This window comes from Schistocerca nitens, chromosome 3 (assembly GCF_023898315.1).
Source record: "Schistocerca nitens isolate TAMUIC-IGC-003100 chromosome 3, iqSchNite1.1, whole genome shotgun sequence".
Classification (NCBI taxonomy): Eukaryota; Metazoa; Arthropoda; class Insecta; order Orthoptera; family Acrididae; genus Schistocerca; species Schistocerca nitens.
In genome coordinates, this window is record NC_064616.1 from 607,217,706 (window position 1) to 607,241,272 (window position 23,567).

Below are 23,567 nucleotides of genomic sequence, written 5' to 3' on the forward strand. Positions count from 1 at the left end.
GGGAATTGACACCATGAATCCTGCAGGGCTGTCCATAAATCCGTAAGAGTACGAGGGGTAGAGATCTCTTCTGAACAGCATGTTGCGAGGCATCCAAGATATGCTCTATAATGTTCATGTCTGGGTGTTTGGTGGCCAGCAGAAGTTTTTTAAATCAGAAGAGTGTTTCTGGAGACACACTGTAGCAATTCCGGGCATGTGAGGTGTCACATTGTCCTGCTGGCCATCGGAATGCACAATGGACACGAATGGACACAGGTGATCAGACAGGATGTTTATGTACATGTCACCTGTCAGAGCCATATCTAGACGTACCAGGGGGTCCCACATCACTCCAACACCACACGCCCTGCACAAATTCCAGAGCCTCCACCAGCTTGAACAGTCCTCTGCTGACTTTAGTACCAACAAAGACAAAAACTACTGAAGATCATTTTAATTCCAATTTCAAGTAAATTATCAGGAAAAATTACCATACTGAGGTTAGAAAACTTTCTTGTCAAAGTAAAAGTGTTATGAGAAATCCAACATGGTTTTACGAAAGGCTTCTCAGAATCATGTGACATATGAAATCTAGTGCATACCATATTAATGAAATTAGATGAGAAAGGGTGGCACATGTAATCATAGCATGTAGGCTTTCATGGCCGGCGTCTTCAGTAATTGAAACGTCAGGGAGAAGTATTTCTACTATTGGACCACGGCCTCTTAGCCCAGAAGTTTTAATTACTGGTGGCACATGTGTTCCCAGATCTGTCATGTGCATCTGACAGTGTTTCATAAGCTGCTGTTTGGTAAACTGGAAACTTATCATGGGAATAGTTGCGAGTCTCTTAAAATCGTATCTACAAGATATATATCAGGTTATACAAGTCACACACAAAGTAGGTAACACTGTTAAGATGTGTAATTCCAGTGTAGCTGTAGTGAAGTGAGGTGTGCTCCAAGAGTCAGTTCTGGTGCCCCTATTGCTAATATTATGTATTATGTCAGTCCAAAAAGTTTCTAGGCAGGATTAATAAAAAATAGAGAAAGGTTGGATGGTGGCTTTAATGCTTCAAATGTTCTGCGTAGTCTTCCCACCCACTTGAGTACAATGCACAGAATGTTCATACAACCATGTGAAACTGCCAAGAAACTCCTCCTGTGAGGTGTTGTTCAACTCACACATTACATTCGCACCTTCTTCAGTCTTAATAAACCACCAGAGACCCATTCTGTAACTTGTCATTTTTCAGAGGGCTCATATGGTAAGATTACATTTTGTCACATGTGATGATTTTTTTCCAGAAAAGAATTGTCCATTTTTTCCATTTCAGTCTAGTCACAGCAGGCATCTACATGTCTTTTTCTTTTTTGTTCTGGAGTCAAGGTGTCTGGAACAAACTTTGCATACATTTTTTTCTTTTTCAAAACATTCTGGAGAATGTCTTGAAGACTTGATTTAGAAATGTTCAGTCTGTTGCTGAATTTCAATTTGTGACACAATGGGGCTGACAAACTATGGTCTTGCATCCACTACTTAACACTCCCTCTTCACAACTGACTGACCAAATGCACACCTGTTGTTTACAGTTGTTGTTCAAGCTGTCATGGTAGTTACTGCACTGATGTCACTTATACATCAGGAGTAAATTCAGTCCCAGAACTTTTTGGATGGACAGCATATGTATGGTCTGTCCACAGCGCACAATAGCAGAGTACTTTATAAATGACAACAGTTCTTAACTGGGGTCCTGATGAGGATGATTTGACTCTGAATTGTTCTGGTGTCTTACTTGGCTTGAAGATAATTTTTTAAGTTCATTGCAGGATGAACTAGGATCAGAATACCAGGTCACCAATTTCTTTAAACCTAGTGCTGGTCTGGAACAGGTGACAGAGGATTTAGGATCACTTTGCAAAGATTTCACTAAGGAAGACACTGTGGTTATAGTGGGTGGGGCAGGTAACAGTATTGACAGAGATCCTGGGTACAGTATAGAGTGTGACCTGGCAAAGATTGCATCAGCATCGAAGCATACTAGTGTTGAGTTTGTATCCGTTCTTGGGTGCCATGACCGACCTCATTTGAACTCTTCTGTCAAGAGAGTTAATTTGGAGTTGGAACGGCTGCTTATGTCGGGTGCAGGGTCACACATTGGTGTGGTTCCTGTCGATTCTATCAGTAGATGGGATTATACTAGGCATGGCCTTCACCTCAACAGGAAGGGGAAGGGTAAACTGGCTGGGAAAATAGCAAGAAAGTTAAGGGGGGAGGCACTGTCATGAGTGGTAAAATACCAGTGGTTATAGGGTTCAGAAAAGACCCTTTTTTAGGATAGGGAGGACAGAAAGAAAGGAAATTTTAAGAGAGGTTAGAACTGAGACAAACCTTCAGTTTGAGAAAGAAATCAAAAAACATAATTCCAGCTTATTACATCAGCATAAACAGCTATTAGTTAAGAATTTTCAACAGTCAGCAGATATTTTAACTCTACCCAATTTTAACTCAGTTAATGTGAAATGTCAGCTATCTTTATTGCATCAAAATATTCGAGGACTGAGAAATAAAATTAATGAATTAACTATCTGCATAGATGAATTAGAGTCTTCAAACACAGCTGACATAATCTGCCCCTCCGAACATCATGTGACCACTGGTATAGAACTTTTAAGTGTTACAGGGTTTAGGTTAGCATCTCACTTTTGTAGATCAGAAATGGAGAAAGGAGGAGTTGCCACATTCATCAGGAACTGTCATAAATTTAAGAATATAGACATTCATAAATTTTGCCTAGAACAGCATATGGAAGCATGTGCAACAGAAGTAGAATTTCACTAAAAAACCTTCATTATATTAAGTGTATATCGAGCACCTGCAGGTAACTTTAATCTGTTTGTAAACCACCTTGAAGCTGTACTGGCCCATTTAGCAAACAAAAACATAGAAATAGTGGTTGCTGGTGATTTCAATGTAGATTTCCTGAAAGACTCTCCCAATAAGAACTTGTTTGACTTAGTAACACTATCATTCAACTTAATTCCCACTGTAAAGTTCCCCACTAGGGTAGCCAATTGCTCACAAACAGCGATTGATAATATCTCTAGAAAAGTCCAATGAACAAAATTATATTACAAAACCAATAGTCAATGGCCTCTCAGGTCATGACATGCAGTTCCTTCTGTTAAATGTTCTTACTGAGTTAATACTGAACAGGATATAAAATCTGTTAAATCTGAGCTCAAGAGGGTAATCAATAAGCCAAAAATTGATTATTTTAGGACACTCCTCAGAGACATTCACTGGACTGATGTTTACATTTCTCATGGCATGAATGAAAAATAGAGCACTTTCGCTAATAAAGTGCTTACCTTATTCAAACACTGTTTTCCACCAAAACTTACAAAGGTGAGAGCAAAGTCTGCAAAGAAGCCATGGATTACTCAAGGAATGGGGATATCTTGTAAAACAAAAAGAAAACATTATTTGTCAATCCGAAACAGTTCCGATGTTGATGCTATAGCACATTACAAAAAATACTGCAAAATATTAAATACTGTAATACGGACGTCAAAGCAAATATATTACAAGGAAAAGATAGCCATATCAGATAACAAAATAAATACAAAATGGGATATAGTGAAGGAGGAGACCGGTAGAACCAGACATGAAGAGGAACAAATATCATTAAGAGTAAATGATACATTGATGACAGATGTGTATAGTGTTGCAGAACGTTTTAACAAACATTTTATAACTGTTACTGAAAAGATGGGGTTGTCAGGTTCTGTAGATGCTGCTATGGAATACCTCAGATCAGACATTTCAAGTAACTTCCATAATATGAATTTGACCCTCACTACCCCAACAGAAATAACGTCCATCATAAAATCTTTAAAATCAAAAACATCTAGTGGGTATGATGAAATATCAACAAAGTTAATTAAAGAATGTGATTCTCAGCTAAGTAATATATTAAGCTATCTGTGTAACCAGTTGTTCATCAGTGGAATATTTCCTGAATGGTTGAAATATGCTGAAGTTAAGCCACTGTTTAAGAAGGGAGATAAAGAAATAGCATCAAATTTCCATAAAATTTCACTGTTGCCAGCATTCTCAAAAATTTTAGAAAAAGTCATGTACAGTCGGCTTTATAACCACCTTATCTCAAATAACATACTGTCAAAGTCACAGTTTGGATTTCTAAAAGGTTCTGATACTGAGAAGGCTATCTACACTTACAGTGAAAATGTGCTTAATTCATTAGACAAAAAATTGCAGGCAACTGGTATATTTTGTGATCTGTCAAAGGCATTTGACTGTGTAAATCACAATATCCTTTTAAGTAAATTAGAATATTATAGTGTAACAGGAAATGCTGCAAAATGGTTCAAATCTTATATCCCTGGCAGGAAACAAAGGGTGTTATTAGGAAAGAGACATGTATCAAGCTATCAGGCATCATCCAACTGGGAACTAATTACATGTGGGGGTCCCACAAGGTTCCATTTTGGGGCCCTTACTTTTTCCTGTGTATATCAATGACCTTTCATCAGTAACATTACCAGATGCCAAGTTCATTTTGTTTGCCGATGATACAAACATTGCAATAAATAGCAAAACAAGTGTAGTCTTAGAAAGATCAGCTAATAAAATATTTGTGGACATTAATCACTGGTTCCTAGCCAATTCTTTGTCACTAAACTTTGAAAAAACACACTACATGCAGTTCAGAACTTGTAAGGGGTGTCCCACGAGTATATGTCTAACATACGATGACAAGAAGATAGAAGAAGTGGACAGTGTTAAATTCTTGGGATTACAGCTAGATAATAAATTCAACTGGGAGGAGCACACCACAGAACTGCTGAAGCGTCTTAACAAATCTCTGTTTGCAATGCGAATTTTGTCAGACGTAGGGGATATAAAAATGAAAAAGCTAGCATACTATGCTTACTTTCATTCCATAATGTCATATGGGATAATTTTTTTGGGTAATTCATCAAGCCAAGCTAAAGTTTTCCGGGCACAAAAACGTGCAGTAAGAGTTATATGTGGTGTGAACTCAAGAACATCCTGCAGAAGCCTGTTTAGGGAACTAGGGATACTAACTACTGCTTCCCAATATATTTATTCCTTAATGAAATTTGTCATTAAAAATGTATCACTTTTTCAAACCAACAGCTCAATTCATGGAATCAATACTAGAAATAAGAATAATCTTCACAAGGATTTAAAGTCACTTAGTCTTGTACAAAAAGGTATGCATTATTCAGGAACACACATTTTCAATAACTTGCCAGCAGCCATAAAAAGCTTAACAATCAATGAAATTCACTTTAAGAGAAGCCTAAAGGATTTATTGGTGGCCAACTCCTACTCCATTGATGAATTCCTCAGTAAAACAATCAACTGATTTGCTGCACAATTTCAGTGCAGTAATGCGTTCATTGTAAATAAGTATTATAGTAGTTGTATTACACATTTATTACCTTATAAATAAATAAATAAAACTTTTTTATTTTAAATTCAGTGCATTAGTATTTGTAAAATGACTTTCATATAGTGTTCATTAAAAATGACTATCATTCCACTTGGGACCTGTGGAATGGTACATTAGCTTATTTGTTTTAGTTGCAAATATTTGTCATGTATTGTTGTTTTTCTGACATGTTCCACATCCTGGAGGACCTCCTCACTACGGATCAATTGGAATGAAAGTAAATCTAATCTAATCACTTCAGCTTAGCCCTTAGTAAAACATGTCTGATGGACTTTAAGTACAACACCAACCTCACAGATTGCTAAGGGCAGTTTTGTCTGATGATGGTACAGAAATAAAAATGGATGCTGAAACTGCCATCCTTGGTGTAATGTTTGATGGGTACCTCTGTTTGGAACATCACAGTGATCTTTTATGCCAAAAATTAAAGAAAAGAATCACTTTAAGCAGAACAATGTCATAGTTTCTGAATTATGAGAAATAAGTATGATCTATACTATGCTATAGTGTATCCATACATCACATATGGATCTGAAGTATGGGGTGTGCTTCCACTAAGTACCTGAATATGGTGTTTTCTTTTTTTCTTTCTTTTTCTTTTCTTACTTTTCTTAAAAAAAAAAAAAAAAAAAAAAAAAAAAAGAAGGAGTTGTAAAGATTATGTGCAAGGTTAGTTATAATGAGTGTTGCAAAGGGATGTTCAAAAGTAGTTACTAACACTGTCTTCAATATATATTTTATAAACCTGTTCAACTAATTTCAAAAGAGAGTTGTGTAAATACAGATGTACATATTTATAATATTAGGAGAGATTTTGATTATCATCTGGAAAGGTATGTTGGAAGCATCAACTTCAGATTGAGATGCAACATTTATTTTATTTGTTCTTTGCATTGCAGACACATCTTACCACTCTTATGTTTACTCTTTGTTTCCATGTTTGACAGTTCCTTGTTACCTCAAATTCTTGTAAATCCTATTTACTTAACAGTGTAAAATAAAATGGTTCAATAGAATATTGCCGACTCACTTAATCAGTAGTACTGAATAATTGAACACGACTACAAACTGATGACCCCTGGAATACTGAAGAGTGCAGAGACCTCAGGAAATGTGCAAAGTAAATCAATGATGTTGCTTCAAAACACTGAATGTGTTCAGATGATGATGCAGCTGTTACAGCTGCAAGAAGACCTGCAAAGAGAAATGAATGACCTTTAAGCCCAAATCAGACCATGAAAAAACATTCTATTATCCCTGGAAATGGAGAAACACTATGCCTATCATCCGAGTTTTTCCCACTACATCAGCTGCAAGTGGAGACAGAACTACCATTTGATGCAGCTGATCAAAATGCAAATACACAAACTACAACCTTCACCAGCATCCCACTATGGGAAGCAGGAAGTTCTTCTACATAGAGATCTCAAAACTTAAGCTCTCATAATGTTAAGAACTGATGCAGCGCGAACGTCACTGCAGCCACCATATTCTGGGCCGTTCAAAGTTTTAAAGTGTGATAAGCATATAGTAAAAATATTGTATAATGATAAGAGACAGATGTCACTCAAAGGAGTAAAACCTGCACATTTCCTAACATCTGACGCCAGGGAAGACCTTCAGGAAACTGATGACTCCCCATCAGTGACTTCGATTCCTACTGGTGGGGCTGGTGATACAGCCCCCAGTGCCATCCTCACCAAAGTAAGTGAGCCCACAAGAAACACTGTAGGCACTTGCAGTCTACATGGGAGCAGGCCAGCAAGTGCTCTACACGAACTCGCACATTCTGAGAGCTCTGCTACATCTTTGGGGGCTGTGTAGGAAGCATCGTCTTTGGATTAAGATGAAAAGTGTATTTTATTTGTTCTTTGTACTGCAAACACGTCTGACCACTCTTATGTTAACTCTTTCTTTTTATGTGACAGTTCCTTGTTTTCTCAAGTTCTTGCCAAGTCTTGTTTACCTAACAGTGTAAAATAGAACAGTTAAATAGAACATTACTGGCTCGTTGAATCAGTATTACCAAATAATGGAATATCACTACGGGAATAACACAAAGGGTATAAATGAAGCCTCTATTACATGGAGATAAAATTTTATAAGAAACTTCCAAGGAATTTAAAAAGTTCAGGCGGAATCTGCTTTTAAATGAGCCTGAAGAGGTTTTCTACCAATGAATGTTTTTATAGTATTAAGGAATTCTTTTCAGAGGAACATAATATTTCCATTTGTACCAACAGTATGCATAAGTACCAGTAATCAAGATAAATATAGTGTTTTTATTTTATTTTTGCTGCAAAAATAGCAAAACTCATCTACTACTTTCAGTGTCCAATTTCCTAATCTAATTCCTTCAGCATCACCTGATTTAATTCGCCTACATTTCATTATCCCAGTTTTATTTTTTGCTGATGTTCATATTTTAAACTCTTTTAGGGAAGATTTCATCCACTCCATTCAATTGTTCTTTAGATTCCTATGCCATCACTGACAGAATTACAATGTAACTTACAAACCTCCTGAACTTTCACACCCTTTCCAAATTTCTGCTTAGATTCCTTTACTGCTTGCTCAATGCACAAATCAACAACTGCTTTCTTTCCGTATCCTTCAACTCTTGCAACTGCAGTTTGGTTTCTGTACAAATTGTAATTAACTGTTCACTCCCTATGTTTTATTCCTGCTACCTTCAACATTTCAAGGAGAACATCAGAGTACACCATTTCATTCTGTGAGTTGACACAGCTTCCCATAAAAACCACTTATTTTAAACTTTCTCTGAGCTCTTTAGCTTACACAATACTTGTGTATTCATTAGGTCATCTTTGGTATGGGTATGAACTTTAATTGCTATGTTCAGAGGTGAGCTGAGTTGGTGACCCCTCACTCACAGGCACCAGCTTGTCACGCAGTTTGAGGCTGTTGCCAATAGGCATCACTGTGGGGGGCCATATGTGAGGATCCAAGGGAAGGGACCTCCAGCATATCCCACATGCCCCCCCCCCCCCCCCCCAGTTCACCTAACGAACAGGTTTCAGGTGCTATCTGTGGCTGACACAGTCTGTGAGCCAGATGCATCCCCTTGCCCTGTTCCAGAGGAAGCCTCTAGGCTCACAAGGTCTCTCTGCAATCATACAGGGTGGGATTACTTGCAGTTAGGAGCTCCAACATTAGGTATGTTAGGGGGCCCCATAGGGATATGGTTGCTAAGGAGGGGAAGGAATTCAGTGTGCACTCTGCGTGTGTAGTGGGAGGAGTCATTCCAGATGTGGAATGGCTGCTTCTAAATGCCATGAAGAGCACAGGGTGCAGCCAACTACAGGTAGTGGCTCATGTCAGTACAAACAATGTGTGTTGCTGTGGATCAGATGGAATTCTCTCTGGTTTCAGGTAGTTAGCTGAAGCGGGAAAGACCACCAGTCTTGCTTGCGAGGTGAAGATTGAGCTCACCGTCTGTAACATCGTTGGCAGAACCAACTGTGGTTCTTTGGTACAGAGCTGAGTGGAGATCTACATCCGAGGCTCGGATGTTTCTGTGACTGTATAGGATGCAGATTCATTGAATTACGCCATAGAGTGACCAGTGTTTGGGTTCCATTTCCCTGGTCAGAGGTTCACTACACACAGAAGTGGCTACACAGGTAGTGGGGATTGTGTAGAGGGGACTGATTGGTTGGTTGGTTGGATGCTTAAAGAGACCAAACTACCAGGTCATCAGTTCCTTTGCCCTCCAACAGACATGTATATATCACTGTAGATCTGAGATCGCTGACCAAGCAGTGCCCAGGGAAAGAAAACCTCAAGGTCTACCAGCATCAGCAAGCCTGAAATAAGGGTCAAAAAGATGAAAGGGAGATAGGAGAGGAAAGACAAACAAGGTGTCCCATCTAGGGGGCAGCTAGAAGTCCCTGAAAGGATAATGCAATGAGGGACATTCAAACCCCCCCCCCCCCCCCCCCTTCCCAGTCCCTGGCACTTACCCGATGTACTCTACTCCAAGATTGCCCTGGAAAGACTAGCAACACAGACAGGGCAAGAGGGGAGGGGGGCAGGGGGAGGAAGAAGGATAAAAGAGCAGGTGGGATGAGGACTGGGCTGGACCACCAAGCCCAGACAGCTGCAGCTCAGTCTGAGCAGAGGAGGCAACAGAGTGTTTTACCAATCCCTCAGTGGGTTGATAAGGTTAAGCAGCCCTCCCTTAAAGAGAATGGTAAAAGACTGCTTCATGAATAAAACATAAAACTAAGTCAGCCACTGGGGCATTGCCTCCTAACACCAGGGTTAGTGAGTCAGGGAGATTAAGAGTCTGCACAGGGTGGCTAGGTTGGGAGAGTCCAGCAAAATGGGTGCTATGATGACAGGGGGATGGGTCTTTGCTACAGAGGAGATGACCATGAGTCAGCCAAGTATAGCCAACGGGGAACTGGCAGGGGATGGTAGAATCCTTGGTAGAGGCCTGCAAGGAGGACCTCGACAGATTCATAGTCTCCTTTGTCACACGTAGTTTGTTTGGTGAAGTCAGAGTGAGTCATTCCATATTCCAGGCACCTAAAACTTGATGTCATAATGCTGATCGGAGGTCTGTTTCTGGAATACTGATCAAGAGTCAGTTTATTGGTAGCTAGTTTGGACAGCCTGTCAATGAGTTCATTCACTATGATCCGGATGTGGCCTAGGGTCCAGTCATAGGTCACTGAGCATCCACACTGTTCAAGGGCATAAAGGGAATCTTGGACAGCAATGGTCAAGGGATGGTGAAGTTAGCAGTGGTCAAGAGTATGTAAACTGGTCAAGAAGTCGCTGCATATGAGAAAGGATGCACCAGTGCAGGAACAGATATACTCAAGAGCTCGAGAGGTGGCTACCAACTGTGCAGTGAAAACACTACAGCCATCTGGCAATGAGAGTAGTTCAGTACATCCAACATGAGTATAAGCAAAGCCTACACAACCAGTCACCATCGAGCCATCAGTGTAGATGATTCTGAACCCTGGGATGCGCCAAGGATGGAGAAAAATTGGCGGCACAGGGCCTCAGGATGAACTGAATCTTTCGGACCTTGTGATAGGTAAAGGTGAAGCTGTGACCAAGGGATGCACTGCAGAGGTGTACAGGAGCGGGTCCAAAGGAGAAGTGAAAGAGGAAACACCCTAGTTCAGAGATGATAGACCAGATGTGAATTGTGATCATAACCCCTGATTGAGCCTGCCATTGCGGGAGATGGATGACAGTGTTTGGAGAGAGGGGATGGTAGTTCAGATCCTTAGAGGAGCTGTGAACATGGGTAACATAATTTACAAGCTATTGTTGGCACCTGATCCACAATGGAGGGACCCCAGCCTCAACAATAAGCTGTCACAGGACTAGTTCAAAAGGTTCCTGTTGGATGTTGAACCCAGCAGTTGTGTATCAGATCCAATATCTGCAATGCTGAGGGTGATGCCAAACCATATGCCAGACTCCCACAGTCAAGGTGGGATTGTATCAGGGCTTTGTAAAGCTGCAGAAGGGTAGTGTGATCTGAACCCCAACTGGTGTTACTCAGCCAGCGAAATGTATTAAGGTGCAGCCAGCATTTTTGCTTCAGCTGGCAAAGATAGTGAATCCATGTTAACTGAGGATTGAAGACCAGCCCTAAAAAGTGATAAGCCTCCACCACATTTAGTAGTTGGTCATCGAGGAAAGGTTCTGGTTGTGGGTGAACAATATGATGTCAACAGAAGTGCATGATGTGAGTCTTGGCAGTGGAAAATCGAAAGCCATGGGTGATGGCCCATGCCTGAGCCTGTGCCTTCCCTATGGCACCTCGCAACATTCAGTGACACTCATACTCCAGGAGGAATCATAGAGACAAAAGTCATCAGTATACAATGAGGGTGATACTGAGGACCCCACAGCTGCTGCTAGACCATTGATGGTTACTACAAAGATAGGGACACACAGGACAGACTCCTGTGGGACCCCATTGCCAGGGATATGGGGAGCACTGTTGGAAGCACCAACTCAAAACTGGAACATATGATATGACTGGAGGTACTGGATGAAAATTGGGAGTGGAACCTAGAGACCCCACTCGTTTAAGATAGAAAGGATGTGGTGGTGCCATGTGGTGTCATAAGCCTTTTGCAGGTCGAAAAATACAACTATAAGGTGTTGATGTTGGGCAAAAGCTGTTTGGGTGGCACACTTCAGGTTAACCGGATTATCAGTAGTGGAACGGCCTTGGCGAAAACCACTCTGGGACGGAGCCAGAAGACCCCGAGACTCAAGGAGCCAACATAGCCACTGGGTTACAGAGAACATTGGTGAGACTTATTGGGTGATAACTGCCTATCTCTAGAGGGTGCTTACCAGGTTTCAGTACTGGGACAATGATGCTTTCTCGCCATTGTGATGGGACCTCGCCCTTGCTCCAGATGCAGTTAAATATGGCAAGGATATGGTGCTGACAGTCCAACAGTATTTGATCATTTGGTTGTGAATGTGGTCTGGCCCTGGGGCTGTATCAGGGCGGGGGGGAGGACACCTATGAATTCCCACTCACTGAGTGGAACATTATATGGTTCAAGATGACGTGTTGTAAAAGATAATTGCTTTCACTCCAACCACTGTTTTAGGACATGAAAGACATGTTGATAATTCTCAGAAGCTGATGCTTGAGCATAATGCTGAGTAAAATGTTTGGCAATGGCATCTGGGTCAGTGTAGACAGTGCCAGTCAAGATAATACCAGGTACATCTGCAGGTGTCTGGTATCCATAGAGACATCTGATCTTAGCCCAAACCTGTGAAGGTTTTTATTAGGTGGCAGACCCAGGCACAGAGTTACTTAAAGGCAATGAGGTACTCCATCGATGGGTGCTGCTCATGGCATTGGAGAGCCTGCCTCTGATCTCGAATGGCCTCTAACTTCCGAGGACCACTGAGCTACTGTCTTCCATCAGGCCGAGCGGAACATGGATCACCAAATCAGCTACTGAAAGAATGGCTGTCGTTATATTCTCAACTGCCTCATTGATATCTCCATGTGGCAGGGAGAAAACGTTGACAGCAGAGGTGAAAGCACCCCAGTTAACACTGTTGAGAGCCCTTCTGGGCAGGTGCCCAAGTGAGTGACATTGAGGGAAGGACAGGAAGACTGGGAAGTGGCCACTACCACACAGGTCATTGTGGACTCTCCAGTGGATGAATGGGAGAAGACAACGGCTGCAAATGAAAAGGTCTATGGCCAAGAAGGTTCTGTGCATCACACTTAAGTGTGTGGGGATACCAGTATTCAAGTGGCAAAGGTCATGTTGTGCCAGTAAGTTTTTAAGGTCTTTACCATGGTGGGCATTGAAATCACTCAAGATTAGGAAAGATGGGGGAGCTAAGAAACCAATGTAAACAGTATGTTCTGAGACACTTCACCATAGGGAGGGAGATGAACATTGCAGATGGTAATATCCCGAAATGCCCTTACCTAAACAGCCACAGCCTCCAAAAGTGCAATAAAAGACATGAGTGTGAGAATATATGTGCAAACTCCACCCAACACTCTGTCATAGGGAGCATGGTTCTTTCTCTTGACTTTCCTCTCCTTAAAGGATTTTTATGATTGTGAGGGCTTCTCTGAATCAGTTTCAGGTAAGGAAGATGATCATGAAGCCTTTAGGCCAACAGCTTGTGGCTCCTTCAGCCACTGGCCGGTGTCCAGTTGTAAACTGGCAGAAGCCTTGGAAGAAAGTGTCCCAAGGGACCCCTTCCTGGAGAGAGAAGCAGGAGGAAGGTGATTTGTCTCTGGCTGGAAGGTGGGGACTGAGGTCTCTGGTGGGTAGGAAGTAACTGATCCCAAAGTAGATGTGGGGGACACAGCAAGAGGGGTCCCTCCAACCACCACAGGGAAAGGCATGGTTGAATTGCAATGAGAGCCCACTGTAGGAGTTGTAACAAGCGGGAGTACCATAGCCAGAGAGGGCGACATCATCATACCTGTAACGTAGGACATTATTTGACATCCTGGGTGCAACTGCTGGTACTACTTCTTGGCCTCTTGGTACTGGAGCTTTTCCAGAGTCTTGTATTCCTGTATTTTCTTTTCTCTCTGGAAAACAACACAGACTGGTGAACAGGGAGAATGGTGCTTTACACAGTTGACATACATGAAGGGAGGTGCACAAGGAGCATTAACATGCAGCATTGGTCCACTATATCTACAGATGTGGGTTAGCATTTGGAATGCGAAGACATGTCTCCAAATTTGAAGCACTTAAAGCACCGCATTGGGGAGGGGGACAACATATGGTTTCACATATTGGTATACATCACCTGGACCTCCTCAGATGATGAATTGCCCTCAGAGGTCAAGATGAAGGCACCAGTAGCGACCGTATCATCCTTTGGCCCTCCCCCATTACTCCAAGTTGGTGCATAGGTCATCATCAGATTGTAAGAGCTTGTCTCAGTGAAAAATGATGCCCTGACCTAAATTTAGATTCTTATGGGGAGTGACAGTAACTGGCATGTCACACAGCCTGTTACAAGCAAGCAGTGCCTGTGACTTGGCAAGAGATGCCATTTTGATCAAAACAGGCCCAGTTTTCATTTTAGAGATGGCTGCCATTTCCCCACACTTGTCTTCTAAGTTCTCCAAAAAGAACAATGGTTTTATGACCAAGAAGGAATCACCATCAGTCCTTGTACAAACCAAGTATTGTGGGGAGTATTGCTCTGCTTGTCACTTTGGCCCATGTTCCTCCCACAGTGTAACCAGTGAAGGGAACAGTTTAGGGCATACCTTTTTGCATTGAAAGAGGACTGTCCTTTCAGAGAGACTGGTGGGGCCATATGGCCACCAGTGGCAGGTAATGCATCCACTTCATTTGTGGCTGATCCACCATGGTGCCACCCACTCTGAACAGTGGCTCTCCCCATGGGCACCACCCAGGCTCAGCAATTGCTACCTGGCCAGTAATCTGATGCTCAGAGTCCCTGTGCCAGCCACGACGAACACATACTCCTTGGCATACACAGGTAATTTTCACCTCAGCTCAGGCACCAACAGTGCAATTTGTCATGGCTGGCTCTACCAAGGATCTCAACATTTCTGAGCTAAAGACTTTTACTCTAATGGCCTTGTCTCAACTTGTGTCTTTCAGTCCTCTGTCAAATCTTTCTTGCATTATCATACCTCATATCTCATCTTCATCTGCTTCCTCTTCCCTTTTTACACCTGTCACATCTCCCTTCTTCACGTAGTACCGGTTTGCTGTCTGAGTTCTCAATATTCATACAGCTGTTTTTTTTCCCTTAAAGTCTCTAACTTTCCTATAGGTAGCATCTCTTTTCCATAATCATGCATGCTTTTACAGCATTACATTTGTCCTCTAACCATTCCTGCTTAGACATTTTGCACTTTCTATCTAGCTCATTTTGTAGATATCTGTATTCCCTCTTGCCTGCATCATTTCACATTTTCTTCTTTTGTAAATTAACTTCACTATCTCCTGTGTCATTTCTACTAGGCCTTGTCATTTTGCCTCTTGGTTCCTCTGCACCCTTGCTATTGCAGTTCTCAAACCTACCATTTCACCTTCTATGGGTTCCTTACCCCGTTTCCATCAATAGTTGCCTAATGCTCCTTTTGTAACTCTCAACAACCTCTGGCTGTTTCAATTTATCCAGGGCCCACCTCATTATTTTCTTACCTTTCTGTAGTTTCATCAGTTTTAAATGGCAGTTCATAATCCGTAAATCTTGATCAGAATCCACAACTGACACTGGAAATGTTTTTCAGTCAAAAATCAGATTAGAAAACCCTTCTTGCCATTTATAATCTGAAACCTTCTGGTGTCGCCAGGTCTTTTCCCTGTATAGAATCTTCTTCATAATTTTTAAACCAAGTGTGTGTGTGTGTGTGTGTGTGTGTGTGTGTGTGTGTGTGTGTGTAATGATTAACATTTGATGCACACACAGTGATTGATGTACCACTGCCAGGCCAGGAGAGTTCACAAACAAAATAAATAAATAAATAGAAATGGAAATTACATAAAGTTTTTTACTCTATCCTTATTTATACATGTTTCTTATAAGTCATATTTTGATGGCTGGTGGTGAGGGGGCGGGGGGTGGAGAGAGGGGACCAAACAGTGAGGTCATCATTTCCACAATCCAAGGTGGCAGAAACTAAAGGAGGAACAACAACAAGAGCACAATCCAGTTGATGGGAAAGGAAAATGCGTAAACAGAAAGGCAGAGGGAACATCGGGGTGGCAGGCAGAGTGAAGAACACGAGGGGATGGGCAGGGGACGTTGGGAGGGGCAAGAACACGAGGGGATGGGCAGGGGACGTTGGGAGGGGCAAGGACACGAGGGGAGGGGCAAGGATACGAGGGGAGGGGCAGGGGACGTTCGGAGGGGCAGGGATACGAGGGGAGGGGCAGGGGACGTTGGGAGGGGCAGGGATACGAGGGGAGGGGCAGGGGACGTTGGGAGGGGCAGGGATACGAGGGGAGGGGCAGGGGACGTTGGGAGGGGCAAGGATACGAGGGGAGGGGCAGGGGACGTTGGGAGGGGCAAGGATACGAGGGGAGGGGCAGGGGACGTTGGGAGGGGCAAGGATACGAGGGGAGGGGCAGGGGTAAGGATACGAGGGGAGGGGCAGGGGACGTTGAGAGGGGCAGGGGACGTTGGGAGGGGCAGGGGACGATGGGAGGGGCAGGGGACGATGGGAGGGGCAGGGGACGATGGGAGGGGCAGGGGACGATGGGAGGGGCAGGGGACGATGGGAGGGGCAGGGGACGATGGGAGGGGCAGGGGACGATGGGAGGGGCAGGGGACGATGGGAGGGGCAGGGGACGATGGGAGGGGCAGGGGACGATGGGAGGGGCAGGGGACGTTGAGAGGGGCAGGGGGCGTTGAGAGGGGCAGGGGGCGTTGAGAGGGGCAGGGGGCGTTGAGAGGGGCAGGGGGCGTTGAGAGGGGCAGGGGGCGTTGAGAGGGGCAGGGGGCGTTGAGAGGGGCAGGGGGCGTTGAGAGGGGCAGGGGGCGTTGAGAGGGGCAGGGGGCGTTGAGAGGGGCAGGGGGCGTTGAGAGGGGCAGGGGGCGTTGAGAGGGGCAGGGGGCGTTGAGAGGGGCAGGGGGCGTTGAGAGGGGCAGGGGGCGTTGAGAGGGGCAGGGGGCGTTGAGAGGGGCAGGGGGCGTTGAGAGGGGCAGGGGGCGTTGAGAGGGGCAGGGGGCGTTGAGAGGGGCAGGGGGCGTTGAGAGGGGCAGGGGGCGTTGAGAGGGGCAGGGGGCGTTGAGAGGGGCAGGGGGCGTTGAGAGGGGCAGGGGGCGTTGAGAGGGGCAGGGGGCGTTGAGAGGGGCAGGGGGCGTTGAGAGGGGCAGGGGGCGTTGAGAGGGGCAGGGGGCGTTGAGAGGGGCAGGGGGCGTTGAGAGGGGCAGGGGGCGTTGAGAGGGGCAGGGGGCGTTGAGAGGGGCAGGGGGCGTTGAGAGGGGCAGGGGGCGTTGAGAGGGGCAGGGGGCGTTGAGAGGGGCAGGGGGCGTTGAGAGGGGCAGGGGGCGTTGAGAGGGGCAGGGGGCGTTGAGAGGGGCAGGGGGCGTTGAGAGGGGCAGGGGGCGTTGAGAGGGGCAGGGGGCGTTGAGAGGGGCAGGGGGCGTTGAGAGGGGCAGGGGGCGTTGAGAGGGGCAGGGGGCGTTGAGAGGGGCAGGGGGCGTTGAGAGGGGCAGGGGGCGTTGAGAGGGGCAGGGGGCGTTGAGAGGGGCTAGGACACGAGGGGAGGGGCAGGGGGCGTTGGGAGGGGCGAGGACACGAGGGGAGGGGCAGGGGGCGTTGGGAGGGGCGAGGACACGAGGAGAGGGGCAGGGGGCGTTGGGAGGGGCGAGGACACGAGGGGAGGGGCAGGGGGCGTTGGGAGGGGCGAGGACACGAGGGGAGGCGCAGGGGGCGTTGGGAGGGGCGAGAACACGAGGGAAGGGGTCAGAAGACGAGGGGAGGGGGCGAGAACACGAGGGGAGGGGCAGGGGGCGTTGGGTGGGGCGAGAACACGAGGGGAGGGCGAGAACACGAGGGGAGGGGCAGGGGGCGTTGGGAGGGGCTAGGACACGAGGGGAGGGGCAGGGGGCGTTGGGAGGGGCTAGGACACGAGGGGAGGGGCAGGGGGCGTTGGGAGGGGCGAGGACACGAGGGGAGGGGCAGGGGGCGTTGGGAGGGGCGAGGACACGAGGGGAGGGGCGAGGACACGAGGGGAGGGGCAGGGGGCGTTGGGAGGGGCGAGGACACGAGGGGAGGGGCGAGGACACGAGGGGAGGGGCAGGGGCCTTGGGTGGGGCGAGGACACGAGGGGAGGGGCAGGGGGCGTTGGGAGGGGCGAGGACACGAGGGGAGGGGCGAGGACACGAGGGGAGGGGCGAGGACACGAGGGGAGGGGCGAGGACACGAGGGGAGGGGCGAGGACACGAGGGGAGGGGCGAGGACACGAGGGGAGGGGCGAGGACACGAGGGGAGGGGCGAGGACACGAGGGGAGGGGCGAGGACACGAGGGGAGGGGCAGGGGACGTTGGGAGGGGCGAGAACACGAGGGGAGGGGCGAGAACACGAGGGGAGGGGCAGGGGACGTTGGGAGTGGCGAGGACACGAGGGGATGTGCAGGGGACGTTGGGAGGGGCAAGATCACGAGGGGATGGGCAGGGGACGTTGGGGGGGCAAGATCACGAGGGGATGGGCAGGGGAGGTTGGGAGGGGCAAGAACAGGAGGGGAGGGGCAAGAACAGGAGGGGAGGGTCAAGAACAGGAGGGGAGGGGAAAGAAAAGGAGGGGAGGGGCAAGAACAGGAGGGGAAGGGAAAGAAAAGGAGGGGAGGGGCAAGAACAGGAGGGGAGGGGCAAGAACAGGAGGGGAGGGGCAAGAACAGGAGGGGAGGGGCAAGAACAGGAGGGGTAGGGCAAGAACAGGATGGGAGGTACAGGGGAGGTGGGGAGGGGCAGGGGAGGTTGGGAGGGGCAAGAACAGGAGGGGAGGGGCAGGGGAGGTTGGGAGGGGCAAGAACAGGAGGGGAGGGGCAGGGGAGGTTGGGAGGGGCAAGAACAGGAGGGGAGGGGCAGGGGAGGTTGGGAGGAGTGAGAGTAGGGAGGACCCAGAGGCGCTACCATGTGGTGGGGCACTGGAACCACCACTGGCCCATCCTGACCCCAAAAACATACCATGATTGACACAATGGGGACACCACCAGGAAAAGGGGAACAAAACACCAGTTCTGGAAGGAAACTAAGGTAGTTAAATCTGGGATCACAAACTACTTTCATGATGAAACCTGAGGATGGACATAACCGTGTGAGGGTAGTCTGTTAACAGCCGGGACAAGGAGAGTGGGGAAGGCATATTTAGTGTGAAGGGCCAACAGGCATGGGCAGCTAAGCTGATAATGCAGATACAAAGGCAGCAAGGTTGGTAGATCTCCACCTGGAGAGGTGTAGGGAAGAACACCACATGGCAGCAGTCTCCTTAACCACACGAAGTTTATTAGACTGGGGATTGGTCCCACAAGAGTCAGCCCATGAATGAGAAAAAAGGAATTTGACATGAAGTAGCAAATTCGAGGGGTCACAGGAAAGGAGGTTAGGTGGTTGTCCCCACAGCCAAACCATCAGCAAGCTCATTACATGGGGTACCTACATGGCCAGGAACCCAAAGGAAATCACCCGTGTAAGCAGTATGGTTAAGATCGGCGATAAGATTGTGGATGGAAGAGACAAAGGAGTGGTGAAAAAACTCTGGGCAATAGCCTGAAGGCCACTCATCAAGTCTGCAAGTAAAAAAAAATTGGATGGAGGATGACTGTTTAATAAGGCAGAGAACCCAGTCAATGATCTACATCTGTATCTATATTTATACTCCGCAAGCCACCCAACCGTGTGTGGCGGAGGGCACTTTATGTGCCACTGTCATTACCTCCCTTTCCCGTTCCAGTCGCGTATGGTTTGCGGGAAGAACGACTGCCGGAAAGCCTCTGTGCATGCTCGAATCTATCTAATTTTACATTCGTGCTCTCCATGGGAGGTATAAGTAGGAGGAACCAATATATTTGATACCTTATCCACAAACACACCCTCTCGAAACCTGGACAGCAAGTTACACCATGATGCTGAGCTCCTCTCTTGCAGAGTCTGCCAGTTGAGTTTGCTAAACATCTCCGTAACGCTATCATGCTTACCAAATAACCCTGTGACGGAACATGCCACTCTTCTTTGGATCATCAGTTCCACAATAAACACCCCACACATGGCAGGCAATAGATGGTGTTCCGTGCTATCTGAAGACGTGAAGGCATATCCCGCATGATTGGTAGATTTAGAACCACTGCTGTAAAAAGATGCAGGATTGAACACTGGGAGCAGGACAAAGTGGGAGGATGGAAAACGTGATGGAGAGAAATGAGATGGAGCGCAACTAGTAAACCCACAAGAGGTCGCGCAGCAGACGGGCAATGTCCCAAAGCCACAAAAAGAACAGAATAGAATAGGAGGGGGTGAACAGGGTAAGAGCAGATGCCAATGGCATAGGAAACCAGGAGCTGGGACTGCTGAACTGAAAGGGGAGGGGTTCCCAGTGTCAACCAGAAGACCATCAACAGGACTAGTGTGAAAGGCACTGGTGGTCAATCTGATACTACAATGGTGAAACAGGTCCTGGAGCAGAGTGGACCATAAAGATAACATAATAGAAATTAGGCCTCATATGGAGGATATGGAGGCATACAGAAAGTTGTTTTTTCCCTTGCTCTATCTGTGAGTGGAACAAGGAAAGAAATAACTACTATTGGCATAGGGTACCCTTCTCCACGCATCATACAGTGGCTTGCCGAGTATCTACGTATCTTCCTCCTCTCTGCTTTCCCTTCTTAGAACTGGGTTTCCATCCTGAGCTCTTGATACTCATGCAAGTGGTTCTCTTTTCTCCAAAGGCATCTTTAATTTTCCTGTAGGCAATATCTATCTAACCCCTAGTGATATACACCTCTACATCCTTACATATGTCCTCTAGCCATCTCTACTTAGCCATTTTGCACTTCCTGATGATCTCATTTTTGAGACGTTTGTACTCCTTTTTGCCCACTTCATTTACTGCATTATTGTATCATTTCGATAAAAATCTGCTCCACTTTCCAACATTTGTTCATTCAAGCTACAGCATTTGCCAGCAATTATGTTCATTCTCAGCGCATTCCAAATTCACTTTATACGCCAGCGAGCTGGCTTATGTTATTCGCACACAACTATGCGGGAAGCGAGTCGAAACTAAGTGTTGTTATACAAGCGTACAACCTCTGGTTCTGTCAGTTTATCCAGGTCCCATCTTCTTAAAATCCCACCTTTTTGCAGTTTCTTCGGTTTTAATCTACAGTTCATAACCAATAGATTGTGATCAGAGTCCACATCTGCCCCTGGAAATGTCTTACAGTTCAAAACCTGGTTCCTAAATCTCTGTCTTACCATTATATAATCTATCTGAAACCTGTCAGTATCTCCAGGCTTCTTCCATGTATACAACCTTCTTTTATGATTCTTGATCCAAGTGTTAGCTATGATTAAGTTAGGCTCTGTGCAAAATTCTACCAGGTGGCTTCCTCTTTCATTCCTTACTCCCATTCCATATTCAACTACTACGTGTTGTCCTCTTCCTTTTCCGACTATCGAATTCCAGTCACCCATGACTTAAATTTTCGTCTCCCTTCACTATCTGAATAATTTCTTTTATCTCATCATACATTTCATCAAGCTCTTATCATCTGCGGAGCTAGTCGGCATATAAACTTGTACTACAGTGGTATGTGTGGGCTTTGTGTCTAGCTTGGCCACAATAATGCGTTCACTATGGTGTTTCTAATAGCTTACCTGCATTCCTAATTTTTATTCATTACTGAACGTACTCCAGCATTACCCCTATTTGATTTTGTCTTTATAACCCTGTATTCATCTGACCAGAAGTCTTGTTCCTCCTGCCACCGAACTTCACTAATTCCCACTATATCTAGCTTTATCCTATCCATTTCCCTTTTTAAATTTTCTAACCTACCTGCCGATTAAGGGATCTGACATTCCACGCTCCGACCCGTAGAACGCCAGTTTTCTTTCTCCTGGTAACAACGTCCTCCTGAGTAGTCCCCGCCCTGAGATCCAAATGGGGGACTATTTTACCTCTGGAATATTTTATGCTATATTCTCATAATCGGTGGAAGATGCTTCTTGTTCTTTCTCAGTGGCCCCACCAAATTTGTCTTCTTTTCAGTGAGTTGTTTTGCAACAGGAACATCTGTGTAATAATTGTCAGTGTAAGATGTTTAGTACTCTCCAAATAAATTATTCATATGCTCCAGCACTTTACTTTCTGCACAGTTTTTTGACGCAACGTTTGTGTGTTTTGTGTAAGTAACCATGCGTAAAGTATATTCAATATTAATGCATAATCTGAAAACTTTTAAGTTGTATTTTTGGGTATTACATGGAATATACTGTAAAAATGAAGGTCATCCGCTAAATAGCACCTAGGTTTCATCTACTGCAACATTTTCACCTGGCATACATATTGTACAGGACTATCTTTGAACATACCTGATTTTTCCCTGAACTTTTGGGTTTGTCATATTTAGCTGATTTATTGCCTATGAAATAGATGCAATGGAGGAGTAAATGAAAGCAATTTCTGCTCACTATTTTAAATAAAATGTTATTTTTGAACAGAAGAGTTCTGCTCAACTATCCTGTTGTTGGACACATTATCGGTCACAGATGCATAATAATGGCAAAAATTTAGGTATTTCTACACAAATTTGTTTCTTTTCAACACTTCATCTGCACACGTTTACTTAAATGGTTTCTGATCAAAAAACGGCACAGTATATCTTCTGGCCTCAATTGCTATCAAATTAATCACTTTGTCATCAAAAAATACATTATAAACTTGGTATGGTTTTGAAGCGTACTTATCCGTAGTATAAGAGAAATCATAATTCTATTTTTCTCAATTTGTAAACCTACTCCCTTGTAAATAAGTACCACGGACGTCATACCGCTCTGTGGTTAACTGCAGACTGACCAAAGTCTGCAACCGGACCACAGGACTTCTCGTCATTCCCATCAAAATTATCAGCACAATCTTTGTCATTGCCACTGCTGTTGCTATCTGTTGTATCTACAAACACATCATCTTCATCAGAAAATGCCAATAATGCTGGATCACCTACATCAAAATCTGATTCTTCCACCATTCACAGTAATTCTTCATGAGTGAAATTAGTCATTTTTCAACATTTAGGATGCTGACATCCCACTTGTTGACAGTACAGGAACCATTCAAGGTAAACCTTTTATGCTCACATTATACGATAAAGCAAATCTCACTGTTCAAAGCAAAATATAAATTTGCACTCACCTTTATTATGGATATAAAATACACTGAAATTTCATCGTAATTAGTAATAAGAACTCTGTTAAAGATAAAGTTCGGGGGGAAAAAAAATGTTGAACACGATATTGAACCCTATTTACAGTACACCTACACCAACTCACTGATTATACCTCACCAACCCAAGATTGCATTAATTGGCCATGTTCATCCACAGTATATGTCTTCAACTAACCGCATATAACAGTGATTGAATTACTAACACCATCCAGAGATATACTGTAATGAACAGAGTGCAGCTTGTCACTCCCGGCAGCCACATGGCCTCAGGCTCTGCTGTGTCCACTAGCGGCCTTGTGGCAATTAACATATGAAATTATGCTTTGTGCTAAATTCTGTCAGTGGTTACTCCTTTGATTCCTTTGGCTCAGTCCATATTTTCCTACTATTTTTCCTTATCTTTCTTTTCCAGTCCCCCATCACAGAAATTTTTTTTGTCTTTCTTAACTATCTGCATAATATGTTCTTTCTTCATACATTGTTTCAAGCTCATCATCTGTGGAATTAGTAGGCATATAAAACTGTACAATCAGAGTGGGTGTTGACTTCATATCTGTCATCGCTACTGTAATACATTCACTATGCTGTTTATAATAGCTTAACTTCTTTTCTATTTTCTTACTCATTATTAATCCTAC

The 23,567-nt window shown here is 45.1% G+C and overlaps 1 protein-coding gene across 1 annotated transcript in view; it reads right to left on the reverse strand.

The window, feature by feature from the left end:
* LOC126249357 (uncharacterized) overlaps positions 1 to 22,732 on the reverse strand; it is a 56,276-nt gene extending 33,544 nt beyond the window's left edge. The window contains exons 1-2 of the mRNA XM_049951009.1: positions 22,561 to 22,732; positions 16,365 to 17,602 (exon numbers count right to left, since the gene is read on the reverse strand). Coding sequence (XP_049806966.1) covers positions 16,365 to 17,602; positions 22,561 to 22,732 — 1,410 coding nt within the window. The remainder of the gene's footprint in view (positions 1 to 16,364; positions 17,603 to 22,560) is intronic.
* Positions 22,733 to 23,567: the final 835 nt, after the last annotated feature.